Source organism: Dromiciops gliroides, chromosome 3, assembly GCF_019393635.1.
Source record: "Dromiciops gliroides isolate mDroGli1 chromosome 3, mDroGli1.pri, whole genome shotgun sequence".
Classification (NCBI taxonomy): Eukaryota; Metazoa; Chordata; class Mammalia; order Microbiotheria; family Microbiotheriidae; genus Dromiciops; species Dromiciops gliroides.
Genome location: NC_057863.1, coordinates 260,543,410 through 260,556,058, shown reverse-complemented (window position 1 = coordinate 260,556,058; position 12,649 = coordinate 260,543,410). Strand labels below are relative to the sequence as shown.

Here is a 12,649-nt window from a genome sequence, read left to right as displayed (position 1 = left end):
TCACATTAGTCATGTTGTGAAAGAAGAATCAGAACAAGAGGGGAAAACCTCAAAAAAAAAAAAGAAAAAGAAACAAGACAAAAAGTAAAAATAGCATAGTTCAATCTGTATTCAGATCCCACAGTTCTTTAGTCCTTTGGAATTGTCTTGGATCATTGTATTTCTGAGAAGAGCTAAGTCTATCGGAGATGTTACTATGTACAATGTTCTCCTGGTTCTGCTCACTTCACTCAGCATCAGTCCACTTAAATCTTTCCAGGTTTTTCTGAAATCTGCCTGCTCATCATTTCTTATACCATAATAGTATTCCATTACATTCATATACCACAACTTGTTCAGCCATTCCCGAATTGATGGACGTTCTCTCAATTTCCAATGCTTTGCCACTACAAAGAGAGCTGCTATAAATACTTTTGTGTATGTGTGTCCTTTTCCCTTTTTTATGATCTCTTTGGGATATAGACCTAGTAGTAGTATTACTGGGTCAAAGGGTATGCACAGTCCCATAGCCCTTTGGGCATAGTTCCAAATTGCTCTCCAGAATGGTTAGATCAGTTCACAACTCCACTAACAATGCATTAGTGTTCCAATTTTTTCCACATCTCCAACATTTATTATTTTCCTTTTTTGTCATATTAGACAATCTGATAGGTGTGGTGGAACCTTGGAGTTACTTTAATGTGCATTTCTCTAATCAATAGATCTCTCAGTTTTTCTAACTTCACTTTGCATCAGTTCATATAGGCCTTGCCATATTTTTCTGAAACCAATGCTGCGGTCATTTCTTATAATACAATGGTACTTCTTCACAATCATATGCTACAACTTGTTCAGTCATTGCCCAATTAATGAGCATTCCCTCAATCTCCAATTCCTTGCTACCTCAAAAAGAGTTGGTATAAGTACTTTTTCCTTGATCTCTTTGCTGAGTCAAATGATATAGATAGTTTCATAGCCTTTTGGGCATCATTCCAAATTATTCTACAAAATTGTTGGACCAGTTCACAACTTAGCAATAGTACAGTAGTGTACTTAGTCTCCCCCATCCACTTCAGCACTTATCATCTCTGATAGGTATGAGATGATATCTCAGAATTGTTTTGTTTTGCTTTTCTCTAATTAATAGTGATTTAGAGGGGGCGGCTAGGTGGCACAGTGGATAAAGCACCGGCCCTGGATTCAGGAGTACCTGAGTTCAAATCCAGCCTCAGACACTTGACACTTACCAGCTGTGTGACTCTGGGCAAGTCACTTAACCCCCATTGCCCCACAAACAAACAAACAAACAAAAAATAGTGATTTAGAGCATTTTTTTATATGACTAGAGGTAGTTTTGATTTCTTCTTCTGAAAACTGCCTGTTCATATCCTTTAACTATTTGTCAATTGGGGGATGGCACTTATTTTTATAAATTTGACTCAGTTCTCTACATATCTGAAAAATAAGGCCTTTATTAGAGAAACTGATTAAGATTTTTAAATTACTTCATTTGCTATAGTACCTTTCAGCATAATGTAATTTCCCCAATTATCTCTTCTAATTAGGTCCATTTTTCCTTTTGCTTTATCTGAGATCATGATTGCTACGCCTGTCTTTTTTTTTTTTTACTTCAGCCAAAGCATATTAAATTCTACTCCAACCCTTTATTTAAACTCTGTGTGTTTTTCTGTTTTATGTGTCTCTTGTAAAAAACATATTGTTGGATTCTGGTTTCAATTGATTCTGCTATCCACTTCCATTTTATGGGTAGGCTCATCCTATTCACATTAAGAATTATGATTACTGTGTATTTCCTTCCATCCTATTTTCTTCTGTTTATTCTTCTCTTTCTCTTTTTATCCTGTCCCTTCCTCAAAAGTCTTTTTTGCTTTTCCTGTTGGGTAAAATAGATGTCTATACACAATTGAGTATGTATATATATTCTTTCCTTTTTGAACTGATTCCAATGAGAGTGAGGTTCAAGCATTGCCTACCACCTCCCTTCATTTTCCCCTCCACTATAAAAGCTCTTCCTTATGCATCTCTTTTATGTGAGAAAAATTTCCCCACTCTACCTCTCCTTCCCCCTTCCTCACACCTTCATTTTTTTAGATAATCTCAATATAATTAACTCACACTTGTGTCCTCTATGTAGACTCTTTCCAATTGCCACAGAAATGATAAAGTTCTTAGGAGTTACATGTATCATCCTCCCACATAGGAATGTAAACAGTCTAACTTTATTGAATTCTTTATGAGTACTCTCATGTTTACCTTTTTATGCTTCTCTTGAATCTTGTATTTGAATGTCAAATTTTTTATTCAGCACTGGTCTTTTCATCAGGAATGCTTGAAAGTCCTCTAGTTCATTAACTGTCCATTTCCAGCCCCCCCACCCCAACCCCCCAAAGGATTATACTCAGTTTTGCTGGGCAGGTTATTCTTGGTTGTAATCCTAGTTCCTTTGCCTTCCAGAATATCATGTCCCAACCCCTCCACTCCTTTAATGTGGAAGCCACTAAACTTTGTGTGATCCTAACTGTGGTTCCATTATATTTGAACTGTTTCTTTCTGCCTAGTTACAATATTTACTCTTTGACCAACAGCTCTAGAATTTTACTATAATATTCCTGTAAATTTTCATTTGGGGATCTCTTTCAGGAGGTGATCATTGGATTATTTCAATGTCTATTTTATCCTCTGGATGTAAGATAGCAGTTTTCCTTGATAATTTCTTGAAAAATGATGCCCAAGATCTTTCTTTGATTGTGGCTTTCAGATATTCCAATAATTTTTTTAAATTATCTCTCCTTGATCTATTTTCCAGGTCAGTTATTTTTCTGATGAGATATTTCACATTTTCTTCTATTTTTTCCATTCTTTTGACCTTGTTTTATTGTTTCTTGATGTTTCATAGAGTCATTAGCTTCCATTTGCCAATTCTAAATTTTAGGCAATGATTTGCTTTAGTGAGATTTTATACCTCTTTTACCATTTGGCCAATTCTGTTTTTAAGGAGTTATTTTCAGTATTTTTTGTGCCTTTTTGGCCAAAGTGTTAATTATCTTTTCATAATTCTCTTGCATCACTCTCATTTCTTTTCCCAATTTCCCCCTACCAATCTAACCTCATTCTTTAACTTTTCTGGGAATTCTTGTTGGGTTTGTGTCCAATTAGTATTTTTCTCTGAGGCTTTGTTTGTAGATGTTTTCTCAGTGTTGTCTTCTATTGAGATTGTGTTTTGGTCTTTCTTACCACCGTAGTAACTTTTTATGATCAAGTTCTTTTTTACTGTTAACTGATTTTTCTACCTTGTTTCTTGATTTAAAAAAAAAAATTTTTAACCACACCTGGGTGTGATGAAGCTCTTTCCCAAGTTTTAGGCTTTTTATTGCTGCTATTTAAGAGCTATGTCTGGGGGGGTCTGCAAGTTTTCAATACTTTCAAGATGGTGTAATGTGAGGAGAGTTGTGGTTACTACCCTTCAGGTCTGCATTCTGTTCTTTACCCAGGAAGAGCCTCTACTCCTCTGTAGTCACAAGAGCTAACATTACTCTCAATCTTGGACCTGAGACCAGGTCCTTTGTTCCCCTGAAACTGCAAATGCTAGTGCTCCTCCTCTCCTTGGAATTGTCATGTGGTAAAAATTATTTGTGGTAAAGATTAATATTCCTATTTTTAGCTAACTCATTTGGGAGGGGCCACACCTGGCCCACCCCGAGGTTACATATGCTACTGAGCTCAGAAAGGCAGCTTTTGAAAGACCTCCCCTTTTGAGGGAGGAGAGATTGAACTCTCGCTGAAGGGAGGCTAGGCTGCTTCCGGAATGCTAGGTGTGTTCCAGGACTTGGTATTTTTTCCTTCTGGGCCCTTGCATTGACGGCGGGTGTTCATGCTCTGTCTCGGTGTGGTGACTGCTGACTGGGTGGCGCGTGCTGGTTCTCGGTCAGGCAGGCTGTTGAGGTGTTTGGTGAGTTTAATTATGAAAAACCCTAATAGGCTAAGTTTAGAGTTAAGAGCATTTCTCTGTATTTCTATTTTCATATTTCCTTATCTTTGGTTTTTTATTAGTTTCACCTTTGTTGTTTAATTAATTCCCAAGTAATAAAATCTGATCCTTTTGTGAACTAAAGCTAAGAGGCTCCTTTCTTATTGGCCTGGGAGAAATATCTAAAAAAGGGCAATTCAGAGGGGAGGGTTAAACCTGAAAGGTCCCTCATATTTCTGGGACCCCAATATTAAGGCAAGTCACCCAAATAATGCTCCGTATATCAAATTTTGGCCCTCAAAGTCACCAGGGCCCCTATTCTCTTGTGGCAGACAAGAAGTGCTCCTCTCTGTCCTGGAATTGTCACCCAATATTTGGCATGGGCAAGAGAGTTGCCAATCAGAGTCAGCTACACCTCCTGGCAGGAAAGGGTTTTCTGTAATCTCTTTCTTACAATGTGTCTGATCCCCTTACCATTCCTGGACTGAGAGATCCTGAAGCTGCTGGTGCTGGTGCTGCCACTGTTGAACCCAGCTCCTGGTGCTGTTTTAAAGTTGGATCAATTCTCATGTCTCTCTTAAGTGTATTTCTACCTATGATCATAGAATAATAGATTTACAGCTAGAAAAGACCTAAAAAGTCATCTTATCCAAACCCTTCACTCTTACAGTAAGAAAACTGAGGGGCAGCTAGGTGGCGCAGTGGATAGAGCACTGGCCCTGGAGTCAGGAGGACCTGAGTTCAAATCCAGCCTCAGACACTTATCACTTACTAGCTGTGTGACCCTGGGCAAGTCACTTAACCCCAATTGCCTCACCAAAAAAAAAAACAAAAAACAAAACCTGAGGTCCAGAGGAGTTAAGTGATTGGAGTAAGGTAAATAAAATGTAAATAAAGTAAATAGAATGATCTAAACTCAGATTCTCAAAATCTAACACTCTATTTAGTCCAGAAAAATTAATCAACATCCCTAAGCCCTGCTTTCATTGGATTTTTGTTTTTACTTTTTTTTTTTTGCAGGGCAATGAGGCTTGAGTGACTTGCCTGGGGTCACGCAGCTAGTAAGTGTCAAGTGTCTGAGGCCAGATTTGAACTCAGATCTTCCTGAATCCAGAGCTGGTGCTTTATCCACTGCACCACCTAGCTGCCCCTCCATTGTTTTTTCTTTTTTCTTTTTTTTTAGTCAGGGCAATGAGGGTTAAGTGACTTTCCAAGGGTCACACAGCTAGTTAAGTCTCAAGTGTCTGAGACTGGATTTGAACTCAGGTACTACTGAATCCAGGGCTGGTGCTTTATCCACTGTGCCACCTAGCTGCCCCCTCCATCGTTTTTTGTTTGTTTGTTTGTTTTGTTTTTTAGTGAGGCAATTGGGGTTAAGTGACTTGCCCAGGGTCACACAGCTAGTAAGTGTTAAGTGTCTGAGGCTGGATTTGAACTCAGGTACTCCTGAATCCAGGGCTGGTGCTCTATCCTCCATCATTTTTTAAAGTGTACTTTGGGGGCAGCTAGGTGGCATGGTAAATAGAGGACCGGCCCTAGAGTCAGGAGGACCTGAGTTCAAATCCGGCCTCAGACACTTGACACTTACTAGCTGTGTGACCCTGGGCAAGTCACTTAACCCCAATTGCCTCACCAAAAAATAAAAAAGTATACTTTGTAATGCTGTAGTTTTAAATATGCATTTAGTTGAAATTTCTTTTCTATGTTCTGAATCCAAAGAAAAGTAGAGAGCCAAACATTTACATAAACCCAAACTAATGCCATTTAGACCAAAACTTATGAGAAATTTTGAGCTTAATTCTTAATTCTTCTTGCTCAACCCTCATATCAAATAAATTATCAAATCATGTTGATTATATCTCCATAATAGTTTTCCCATTAATCTCTACCTCTACTCTCATCTTCACTTGCAATAGTTTCCAAATTATTCTAAATTGCCTCCAATCTTTTCCTTCTCTGAAGTATCATTTACACAGCAGCCAGATTGATATTCCTAAAACAACAAAGCTATGACCTTGTGTTATAGGAACAATATCTACCCATATTTCCCAAGCTCTCCCTCCAATGTAGGGTAAGCTAATTCTGTCCCTAAAAGTCAAGGAAGCCATCCCCAAAACTTTCCTGGACCAGGGAGCTGTCTCTGGCTGCTTAGCTGTTGACATAACTTCCTAATGGTCCTAAACCATATTGTTTTGACTTCCTAGTCTCCTAATGGGGGGAAAAAGCCTTCTCTTGCAAAGTTGTGCCCTTCAGATTTGAAATATAACAAAACTGTTAACTATTCATCACATACTGCCCTACTAATATGACAGGGGAGCCATTACCAGAGCTAAGTTTGTATCCTTGTTGAGTATCCTTTTTATGTCATGGCTTGGTATTTCTCCTTTTGTTAATTATTAGCTATTTCATTCCAGGTGACCAGTCTGAGTCAGACCTAGCCCATAAACACCATATCACTTCCTTATAATCATGTCTTACAAAAAAATCTCCATTTACCCCCTATTGCCTCTTGGATAAACTAGAAATCATTAGATTGGCATTTAAAGCCCCTCACAGTCTGGCTCCCACCTCCCTTTCCAGTTTTACCTCATATTGGTTCCTTTCCCACATTTTCCTCTCCAGTCAAAATGACCCAATAGAGTTTTCTCATATGCCATATTTCATCCTCTGTCTCAATGTATTTGCATAAGTGGTCCTTCAGGCTTAGGATGCATTCTCTTCTGATTATCTTCTCCCACCTTACAAAGAATCCCTAGATCCTTCAAAATACAGATCCAGGGTCACTTCCTATACAAGGTCATTTCTGATTACTCCAATTATTATCATTCTCTCCTTAATATTACTTTGTATATATTTTGCATTCACATGTGCATGTGTATCTCCCTTCCCCGTACCTTGCATCCTGATATAAGGTCCATGAAAGCTGAGATTTGTTTTTGTTTTGCCTGTGTATACTTAGTGCCTACCACAGTACATGCTTCAAAGTGTAGGACTTGCTCAATAAGTTTTTGTGGAACAGAACTGAATGAATTAATTACCAGAAAGGGTACATCTTTTTCACAGTGTAGACTTACCCAGAATAAGTACATATCTTTCTCTGAAATATATGGTATTGAATTTGGTTAAGAAACAGCAAATCAGAAAAGCCAAACCTTGGCTGTATTCAGTCATGGACCTGAACCTCATAAATTCATTTTTACTGTAGATCTTCTGCTGTCAAAGCCTAGTCTTAGAAGCCAGGGCCATGAGGGGCTAAACTTGTTCAGCTCAACCTTATCTCCATTTTCAGTTATTTTTATTCCATCCAAAACAACTTATCAAGAATTTATTAAGTCCCCATGATGTACTAGGCTTTGTGAATGCAAAGACAAAACTAAAAACATTCCCTGCCTTTAAGAAGCTTACATTCTACTAGGAAAGTATAATATTTAAACAGCTAAGTAGGTCCATGATAACTTGAAGAAGGAGAGGACTAATAACTAGGGATATGTAAGAAGTAACACCTGAGTTGACCCTTGAAGAAAACTGTTTCTAGGAGATAGACATGAGGGAGAAATGCTTTCAAGGCATGGTGAATAAAAGAAGACAGAGTTTTCAGAACTAAGCCTGTATCCTTGTTGAGTATCCTTTTCAAAGGCATGGAGGCAGGAGATGAGGATAAGTTCCCACCTAAGTTTCCCATTACTTCTATTCAACCATCAGTTCTTCCTTAGTGAAAATTAGATTCAGATGAGCAGGTTCCCTCATGAGTTCCTCTATGAAAGAAGGTAGAATCTAGGTGGCACAGTGGATAGAGCATTGGCCCTGAGTTCAGGAGAACCTGGTCCGGTCTCAGACACTTAGCACTTACTGGCTGTGTGACCCTGGGCAAGTCACTTAACTCCAGTTGCCTCACCAAAAAAAAAAAAAAAAAAAAGAAGGTAGAATGACTTTGAAATTCCAAGAAAATTTCCTTATGTTGAAACTAAATGCACAATGTAATTTGAACCCTTCAATGTATTGAGTTGGTTTACAGATACCTGTGTACCCATAATATGTTGAACTTGGGATAGAGAAGTATCTGCTAATTCTTTTCCAATGATGCTTCTTTTATGTTTTTTTTAGAGAAAGAGGAATTATTCCAGAGTGTGTTGACACAGGTTGCTGAGCAGTTTTCAAGGTAAAATGCTTTAAATGCATATTTATATACATATATAAGTGACAGGTTTTATGTCTGTCATTAATGGACCAGCCTGGATAAGTTTGAGAGACCCTTGGGTGATATAACTCACAGAAACTCTCAAAGATCATCTTCTTAAGTCATATACAGCTTGCAATGTGCATCAATGGTAAGAGTGTCTGCAATGACAAAATGAAAGATCAGAGACACAGATGTATATATGACATGATATTTTCTCAGAGAAATAATTCGTTTGAATTAAAATGCCAAAAAGTGGTGGAAGTGGGGGAGGAGATTAGGGGAGATGGTTCTTTAAAAAAAAAAAAAAGGCAAAACCTAGAGTATTGCTGTTATATTATCATTGAGGCCCTCCCTTGTTGTTACATGAACTACATTATATTAGGACCCCTCCTTTATTTTAACAACTAACCTCCCTTGATTATATTGAAGATAGACTCCTCTTAACCCAATTTCTTCTTATTTAGAACAATGCTATAATGTTTCTAGTATACCATTCATGTCTCTTGCAAATTTTTATCCACAACCACTAAATAACCATGAAAGAAAGTATGTGTGAAGGTTCTTAAAATGATAATTTACCAGAATTTTTTAAAAAGCCACACACATTAGTAAGTTTCCAAAGAGAATGTAGAATTTTTTGTTCAATCTGAGGGCTCTGACACTGATCCAGAATTTAGCACTTTCACCATCCCAAAAGGGGCATAATAATAGAGGTGATCAAATACAGTAGTTCCAACAAAGAATAACATATAACTATTGTGATTCAAAAGAGCAAGTAATATAAATTTAATATTTTATTTTCCCCAAATACATGTAAAAACAATTTTAACATTCTTTTTTCAAATTTTGAGTTCCAAATTCTCTCCCTTCCCCTCCCCACCTCATTGAGAAGGCAAACAATTTGACATATGTCATATGTACATGTGTAGTGATGCATAATGAATTTCCATGTAAGTCACACTGTGAAAGAAAACATAGACAAAAAAAAAACACAAGAAAAGTAAAGGAAGTAAAGAAAAAGTATCTTCAATCTCTATTCGGGATCCACTAGTTCTTTCTCTGGATAGGGACAGCACCTTTCATCATAAATCCTTCAGAATTGTATTGCATCACTCTATTGCTGAGAATAGCTAAATTATTCACAGTAGATCATACAATATTTCTATTACTGTATACTATGTTCTCCTGGTTCTGCTCATTTCGCTAAGAAAGTAACATAAACACATAAATTATGTTTTTATGAATTCAGAAATTCTTATCTGATTGGGGTTAGTTTTCTCTAGTAGTTCTGTAAGTCTATGAAAAAGTGTTCTGTTTGTGTATCCAGAATGATTTAGATTACCCATGTTTTGTCTACCATACATAATGGTTTCTATTTCTATAAAGTTATGTCCATTTCTACCAGCTCCATGTCCTTCAAAAAGTATTTGCCCTTGGGGGCGGCTAGGTGGCGCAGTGGATAAAGCACCGGCCCTGAATTCAGGAGTTCCTGAGTTCAAATCTGGCCTCAGACACTTGACACTTAATAGCTGTGTGACCTTGAGCAAGTCACTTAACCCCCACTGCCCTGCAAAAAAAAACAAACAAAAAACAAACAAACAAACAAAAAAAGTATTTGCCTTTACTACCCAAAAAGCACCAAAGGCAAATAGAAATATGAAATATAGTGGACCTATACCTTAATGGTTTTTTTATGTATTTTTCTTTTTTCATCCTTAGAGCTTTCAAAATCAATGAACTGAAAACCGAAGTTACTAATCACTTGGCAATGCTGGAGAAACGATTTGAATGTAAGTGTTTCCCTCATATCCATGCTATTAAAATGAACAGACAGTATAGTGCAATGAAATTAATAGTCTCTGAGTTTGAATAAGTAGTAGGAATTATTCATACCTTTCCTACCAAAATATTTTATAAAAATATACCTTTTCATTTATTTCATATATTATGTCAACACATTATATACATTACGGTTGTATACATATAGTTTGTTTATTAATCATAGTGGATAACTGTATTTTAAATAATCTTGATAATTTTGGTCAACTTCTTATAGGACCTGCTTAAATCACTACTATTTTTTTTTGCAAGGTAATGAGGGTTAAGTGACTTGCCCAGGGTCCCATAGCTAGTAAGTGTCAAGTGCCTAAGGCATCTTATTTCTTGTTCTTCTTACATTACTAATGTGGGGCCACTCTGCATGCCTTTCCCCTCAACTTACACTGGTAGATTGGGTTCCCAGGGAAAATATCCCTGGTTGAATATACTTCATGAATCTGCATGAACATAAACCTTTAATATTCAAGCAATTAACGCAAGTATCTCAAAGCAAAAGAACTTATAGAAATGGCATAGCAATAGCAAAAGTAACAAAACATTCCCCTCACAAGTATGGAGTGTACATTCCCAGATGTACACAAAGCATCAATGGGAAGAGCGGGATATTATTCACAGTGCACACTGAAAACAGACTTACCCTGACTTACATTTATTCCCTAATAAGACACAATTGGTGCACTCAACTAAATTTTATTGATTATTCAATAATACAAACTCAAGCACTCTATGAACAAAACACCAAGACAATTCATAACATCCTCATAAGCACGTTTTATACCACTACTCATGATAAGGTTCCCTCTCTGCCAAGCCAGAGGCTGTATAATTCCCTTCAAGGTGGCAATCCCTGTCAATATGCACTGCTCTTGAGCAAAAACAAGGTACACAGATTTCCATGTTTGGAGAACATAAGAGTGTGTCCTAGTCACAAGCCAAGAGCAAATTGTTGGCTGGGGCTTCTGCTGTATTTTTACGATTCTGGCTAGGAGTATTTACAAATTACATCTATGTTCTGATTGATGATTGATAACCTAAGCTTATGATTAAAGGAAACTAAGCTATGATTAAAGGAAACTATCAATCAAAATTAACATAATTTGCATATGTATTGGTTGTTTACTGGATTTGGGACACAAACCTACATTATGATTATGTTTATAAAACCTGGAGAAAATATGTCTTTACTGTCTGTTTACCAAATTTGGGGAATATACATGTCAGAAAACCTCTGAAATTTTTAATATTAACATGTCACAGGGGGAAAAAAATCACTGTTTTATGGTCACTATTGTTTAAATAACATAAATAAAATATTACAAAAATATATAATAATATTATTTTTTAATTATTTCCAGGAATTCTAATATCTCATTCCCAAATCTTGAATATTAATATCTGTCCAGAATTTATAAACTGTGAAGGGGGAGTAGGAGAATGCTGCACTACATTTTGGCTCCTTCAGTAATGTTTTCTCATTTATTATCTGAATAAATTGAAAGTCATGCTACAATTTTAAATTCATCGACAAGCACAGGATATGCCTTCTCCTGGGTCTGTTATTTAATTTACTTACTGCAGTAGTCTTTGTTTCCCTTAAAAGTTTATTGTCTTCTTTTAAAAAATGTTTTATTGACAGCTTTTTTATCATTATAATTTTCTCCAGTATCCCTCTCATTCCAAGAGAACCAACCCCTACGACATATATTTTTTGGTTTTGTTTTTGTTGGGCAATGAGGGTTAAGTGACCTGCCCAGGGTCACACAGCTAATAAGTGTCAAGTGTCTGAAGCCGGATTTGAACTCAGGTCCTCCTGAATCCAGGGCCAGTGCTCTATCCCCTGCATCACCTAGCTACTGGAAGCATTGTGAGAGGTATAGGGTCTGCTTCTCTTTTAACTTTTTTATGTGATCTTTAATATTTATGTTATGCATCCATTTAGAATGTATTGTCAACTAGGTATAAGTTGTTGGTCTAGGCTTAATTTCTGCCAGACTACTTTTCAGTTTTCCCCACAAGTTTTTATTAATTAAGGAGTTTTTCCCTAAAGAATTTATATTTTCCACTTTATCAAACTCTAGGTTTTTGAGTTACATTTTTTCTGATTCTTTCTTTTCTAGTCTGTTCCATTGATCTATCTCATTTTTTAATGATTTTGATGACTGCTGCTTTACAATATAGTTTGAGGTCTGGAAGTACTAATATTCCCCCTCCATCTCTGCTTCTTTTCACTGTTCCCTTTAATATTATAAATCTTTTGTTTTTCCAAATTATTTTATCAAGTTTTCCAAATGTCTCCTTTATAATTTGATTGGTAAAGTATTAAAAGTATAAATTAATCTTGGTCATAATGTCATTTGTTTTTGTTTTTATTTTTTTTGTTTTTGGTGAGGCAATTGGGGTTAAGTAACTTGCCTAGGGTCACACAGCTAGTAAGTGTTAAGTGTCCGAGGCTGGATTTGAACTCAGATCCTCCTGACTTCAGGGATGGTGCTCTATCCACTGCGCCACCTAGCTGCCCCCATAATGTCATTTTTAATATATTCATACAGCCTAGCTACGAATACTGAAGAGTCCTGAAACTACATAAGCTGTTCTTTATTTCTTTAAGAAGCACTTCATCTATACGAGTCTTTTGTGTACCTTAGTAGATTAATCTCCAAATA

At 36.7% G+C, this 12,649-nt stretch overlaps 1 protein-coding gene across 2 annotated transcripts in view; it reads left to right on the top strand.

The window, feature by feature from the left end:
- Positions 1-12,649, top strand: part of PDE9A (phosphodiesterase 9A) — a 171,630-nt gene that overhangs the window by 76,842 nt on the left and 82,139 nt on the right. For both annotated transcript variants that reach the window (XM_043995793.1, XM_043995794.1), the window contains 2 exons: positions 8,072-8,126; positions 9,867-9,937. In XM_043995793.1, coding sequence (XP_043851728.1) covers positions 8,072-8,126; positions 9,867-9,937 — 126 coding nt within the window. The remainder of the gene's footprint in view (positions 1-8,071; positions 8,127-9,866; positions 9,938-12,649) is intronic.